The sequence below is a fragment of the Solanum tuberosum genome, unplaced genomic scaffold (assembly GCF_000226075.1).
Source record: "Solanum tuberosum cultivar DM 1-3 516 R44 unplaced genomic scaffold, SolTub_3.0 scf00036, whole genome shotgun sequence".
Taxonomy (NCBI): Eukaryota; Viridiplantae; Streptophyta; class Magnoliopsida; order Solanales; family Solanaceae; genus Solanum; species Solanum tuberosum.
Window position 1 is genome coordinate 2,438,497 of NW_006238960.1, and position 5,667 is coordinate 2,444,163.

General features: G+C 29.8%; 1 protein-coding gene across 1 annotated transcript; it reads right to left on the bottom strand.

Moving 5' to 3' along the window:
* Window positions 1-2,580: 2,580 nt before the first annotated feature.
* Window positions 2,581-4,882, bottom strand: LOC107059720 (probable 2-oxoglutarate-dependent dioxygenase AOP1). The gene is made up of 3 exons (XM_015306519.1): window positions 4,734-4,882; window positions 3,418-3,739; window positions 2,581-2,835 (listed from the first exon to the last, which is right to left on the bottom strand). The coding sequence occupies exons 1-3, from the start codon at window positions 4,880-4,882 to the stop codon at window positions 2,581-2,583; spliced, it is 726 nt and encodes a 241-aa protein (XP_015162005.1).
* Between the last annotated feature and the right edge of the window lie 785 nt (window positions 4,883-5,667).

Genomic DNA, 5,667 nt, shown 5'->3' on the forward strand with positions numbered 1-5,667 from the left:
TGAAGAATTTTCACGAGCCAAAAATGGACGTGATGACACTCATTTAGCCCATCAAGAGAAGTAAGCCTCAAATCCAAAAATACGAAGGAAAAGCGGAAACTAAAACAAGAATAACATAAGAGCGGGAAATTAGTCATTCTATTAAAACCCACATAACCTGATTGTCACATGTACAAGCCACTAATGTATTAATACATAATTGAAAGATAAGTACGAGTCTCAAAGTTTTTGTTGCTCAAATAGAAAAAAGCATAAACATAAAGGAAGAAGAGGATTCGCCGGGATGACAAGTAACTACCTCTCAAAGTCCTTTGAAAAGTCTCGAAAATAGACAAAGAAGGAGAAGAACACACGGGTCCGGGCTTGAAACCTATATAAGTGTAGAAGGAAGGAGTTAGTACCAAATAACACGGTACTCATCAAGCAACCTACTAAACAAAGCAAAACTAGCCTAGAATATGAGTATTTCTTTCATTCCAACCGAACTTCATCAAACTACAGCTTAGAGATCAGCCCAACCTAACAATTTTACAATACATTGTTCACAAGGCTTAAAAATCCCAATCCAACAGTCACAGTTCAACAACCAATAAGTTTCAAGTATATCAATCACATGTATCAAGTAGGTCATTCATGCAGTATCAAGTAGATCAATCACATGTGTCAAGTAGATCAATCACAAGTGTCAAAATGCATCAATCACAATACTCAAGCTCTTGCCGAAACCATTTTCCTTCGACACAATATCACTAGCCAGAACCATTTTCCTTCGACACAATATCACTAGCCAAAACCATTTTCCTTCGACTTTATATCATATCAAAAAAGACCTTCCGGATCATTACATTGAACTCAGTTGAGCATGTGTGGACCGCACATGAACAACCCAACCAGTGAAGTTTCCAACTTTTTGGTTTAAGGTGCTATTCAGAGTGAGAATCACACTTTCTCACTCTAATATTAATGCATAAGAGTTTCCGTCTTATTATTTCTTTTTCAATGTGAATTTAAAAAAGAATTTTATATTACATTGATTATATACGATTACACACATTATATATGAATTAGACATTCCTTAACTATTTTTCATATAGATTGCTAGAAGAACGATTATTTAAATTAATTCTTGGATTATTAAGTCATAAAACGGTCGTATTTTGTAAAATCCATATAGGATAGGAAACTACCAAGTCAACATCAAACACGTGCCTTACTTTCAAACCAGTGCAAATTTTTAAGCTGCTATTCAAAGTGCAAACCACATTTGCCCAAGTACAGACCAATGCAATTTTTCTAAACCAATGCTTTTCTATAAATATTCCTCCTCACATACTAGGTACAGATTGAGTATAAATTTTCTAAGTGATTTGCAAACATTGACTGAGTTTGAAGTTCTGTAAAATTTGAGGTACCGCTACTTTGTTGAAGTAAATTGTTCTATCTTGGGAGGTCATATTCCATAACCTCAGGTGGTTAAGAGGAATAATTTCATTAAGGATCAAACTATGAATTCAATGGGATTGGGGTTTATTCTTTCATCTTGTTTTACTAATATTATTTCATAATAGTCTTTACTATTTATGTTATCGTATCAATTTTAGCACTACTAACAAATATTCCCTCTGTTTCAATAAGAATGACCCAATTTCTTTTTTAGTATGTTTCAAAAACAATGACCCCTTTCCTTTTTTGACAACATTTTAACTTCAATTTACTACGTGGCAGGTTTAAGGCCACAAGATTAAAGGACATTTTGATACATTTGATAGAATTTTAATTTAGAACCACAAGATTAAAAAGTCTTCTTTCTTTTCTTAAACTCTATTCCAAGTCAAACTAGGTCATCCTTTTTCTGAAACAGAGGGAGTAACAAACTTAATGAAATTATCTTTTTATTTTAAAATTAAATTTTGTTTTCTAGAGATTAAAACCTTATAATTCTACTCTATTTGAGTTTTATTTTGACTTGAATGATATAAAAACTTGGGTAGTACTTAAAGTTTATTTGGTTAGCAATTTGAAGAATATAAATAAAATAAAATCAGTGTGAATAAAGATAGAAGTCTTTATTGTAAACTAAAAACGATGTGAATAAAGATGAAAGTCTTTATAGTTAGTATTCTTTAATACTAAGTTGGATGTCAAATTTTGATGACAAAATGACTAATTAAACTAGTGTTAGTGTTGAAATGGGAAATTTTATTGCAACAACAATTGTCATAATTATGGTAAGACTTTCGACAAATATATATATAACAATTTGTTCTATTATATGTAGATAGGTTAATGATATATTGACGAGAGAGAGTTGCTCGGATGGTAAGCACCCCTCACTTCCAACCAGAAGGTTGCGAGTTCAAGTCATCAAGGGAGCAAAAAGGGAGGGAGCTCCTAGGGAGGATAAAAAAAAAGATTAATGATATATTTAATAATATTAAAATTTTGCTAATCAAGTATTATAATCATTAAGCTTACAATAAATAGTACATAAAACTTTAACACTAATAGTTACTTTACTACTATATATAATTAAAGATAGAGATGTTATCATCACATTCAAATTCTGAATCCACTTCTACATCAAACACCACAATAAGCCTTGAGACTATCATGGCTTGCTCTTTGACCAGACTCTGATTTATAGAATTGAATATATTTTATACCATCAAATGGCTTGTAAAGCAAAGGGTGATCTTCATCTACAAGCTCTTTTGGGACATTCACAAGATAACCTTCTTTGGGAAATGTAAAAAACCCAATAGAGAACCTTTCTTCATCCTTTCTAGACATCAATACTCTATGAATAGGAGCGTGTAATCTACCATTTGTCCATGCCTGCAATAATATTTTAAAATTTTAGAAGAAATATTGTTAGTTGCCCATTAAATATTTGAATATTTGACTAGCTCTATTATGATTGTTACTCCAAAGATATACACCGAAAATTTTAATAGTTTTTTTATGTTATTAATGTAATTTAATTTATTATTACTTATCATTTGTTTTGATTAACCAATTCATGTTAGCGTTATTTGCAATTATCTTTTATAATATTTAATTGTGTATAATTTTTTTATATTTCATTTCCAAAAAGGTTGTAGCCTCTATTCTTGCATCACTTACTCATTAAGATATTTCCCAAGGGCCTACATTGAAAATATTTTAGGGAGCATAGCGTATATAGTAAACATATTTACCTAATACTATAAGAAAACAACTACAATAACATATCGATGTGATCGATCAAACAAATGAAGTTTGAGAAGAGTTCAGTGTATGTAGACCTTACCTGAAGATTGTGAAATAGAAAACTTATTTTCGATGGACTCTCGGCTCAAGAAAAAGTAATATTATAAGGAAAATGTTAAACTAATTTTTGTATCAAATCGAATATACAAAAGAATATGAAACATGTACCTTAAAAACATCTCCAACAAGGACTAGAAAAGAATTAGGTGAGAATTCAACATCCACCCATTGTCCATTAACCCTTTGAATTTGCAATCCATTTACTTGAATTTGGAATAAAATAGTTAGTATATTTTTGTCTGTGTGTGGAGCCAATCCAATTCCACTCTCATCCCTTGTAGGTTTTCTATACTTGTTGAAAATAAGTACATAATTTGATGATTCATTCTGCTCCTCAATGTATTTCTCTACTCCCAAAATCTCCATAACCATTCTTCTTATTGTCTTTTCTAACATTGACAATTGCTTAGAGTAGGAAAGTACCATATCACTGTTAAATTTACAAGTTAAATGAAAGTATAATAAGTTGAGAAACACAAAGGTAATTGAGTGTAGTGAGAAAAAAAAAAGTATAGTTGGAGCAAAAGAGACATTTAATTTAGTGGTAATAAATTTTCTATTGTCGTAAAAATATTTAACAGTCATTAAGTTAATATTGTCATTATATTCAAAGTTATTAAAGTCTTTAGCGACATTTACATTGAGTGTTGGTTATAAATATCTATATTATATTATTGCCACAAAATAGGATAATTATATTATTGCTGCAATATCCTTTATTTGTTATAGACTTATAGTGTGGTAATTAAGCTGAATTTCAAAATATAAGATAAATAAATATAGTTGGTAAGCTTACTATCGTATTTTACCAATTGATTAGGAACTCATATTTTTAGTCCCATAATTTCTTAAATTTTAACTTTTGAAATGTCAAGTTTCTCCTCATTGTTAAAGGAAAAAATAATCCCAACAATGTCAAATATCCTAACATTAAAAATGAAAAAAAAAAAACCTTTACAAAAGAACTTGAAATTAGCTAAAAATTTCTTCACTAGAGTAGTCATAATATTTTGAAAATCCATCGTTAAATAGAATTAGTGATCGATTTTGTTGTTTAGCAAGAGAGTATTTTATTTAAAGAACGGGGAGAACGCATAAGTACCCCCTAGACTATGACCGAAATTCCAGAGACACACCTTAACTAAACTAAGATCTTATTACCCCTGAACTCATTTTATATATAATATTGTACACCTTTTGGCTTATGTGGCACACTCCGTGATTCCACACAGTTGAGGTGCGTGAGAGATATTTGGATGCCACGTAAGCCAAAAAGGTGTACAAAATTACAAAAAAAAATGAGTTCAGGGGATTAATAGGACCTTAGTTTAGTTAAGGCGTGTCTCTGAAATTTGGGTCATAGTTTAGGGAGGTACTTCTACATTTTCCCTAAAGAATATGGTATGAAGTAGTAATTAACATACCAAACTATAGGATTTCCATCTGGCCAGAAAAGATGAGCAAATTTTTTAGCAATTCCATGAGAAAGAACATCTTGAATTGTCAATCTTTCATAGAGAGGCAATGTTGGATTTTGTCCCAAGTAACCAAACATAGTAGATGATTTACTCATTTTGAATTCTAATGGAAAGTTGAAAATCTCTTTAATTTCTTCAAGTAAATCTCTTGGTTTAACTTTATCAAACATAACCTCAAAACAACCATATTCTTGAAAGGCTTTGAAAACTTCATCTCTCAATGAATTCCATTCATTGGATCCTTGTTTTAATAAGTCTGTATTGTAGAAATCTAGAATTGGAAGTTTGAAAGATTTTTCCATGTTACAAAACCAAACACAATTTCAATAGTTTGTTTTCCTTATATTTTCTTGTTTTCCTTAGTTAATTACAAGGGTTTTATACGATAGGTGACATGTTTTATTGAGAAAATAACAAAAATGGTTTCTAACGTATGCACTAAATTGTTTTGGTCCTTTTAAGTTTTGTCGGAAATAATAACTCAAAGTTGGAGTAGAAATTCTAAGTACTTTCATATTTATTTATTTAATGGCTAGTTAGGATTTGTCTGTCATAGTTCACATTGGAATAAATTTTCTAGTCTTAGTTTAATTTGGATGTTTATTATTATAAATAGGGATATTATTAGTTATTTTCAATACACAGAAATATACAAGAAATGCAAGAGTTTATAAATAAGATATTTTCCTTGAAATTTGTTGAAATATAATATCTTTAGTCTTCGTTAAATATTTATCAACTCTGTTTGTTAGATTTATAGAACAATGAAAAACTTAAAGGAAATTAGTTCCATTAGGAAGCATATTGTTTGTAGTACTTTTTGATATTTTTGATTAATTTTTAAAATTTAAGTGTAGTTTTTGAAGTTTAATTTTTGCTA

Coding starts and splice junctions, on each gene's coding strand:
- LOC107059720 (XM_015306519.1), bottom strand. CDS start 4,882: ATGAGTAAATCATCTACTATGTTTGGTTACTTGGGACAAAATCCAACA. Junction 3,740..4,733: donor GATGGAAATCCTATAGTTTG/GTATGTTAATTA, acceptor TAAATTTAACAG/TGATATGGTACTTTCCTACT. Junction 2,836..3,417: donor TTGTTGGAGATGTTTTTAAG/GTACATGTTTCA, acceptor ATATTATTGCAG/GCATGGACAAATGGTAGATT.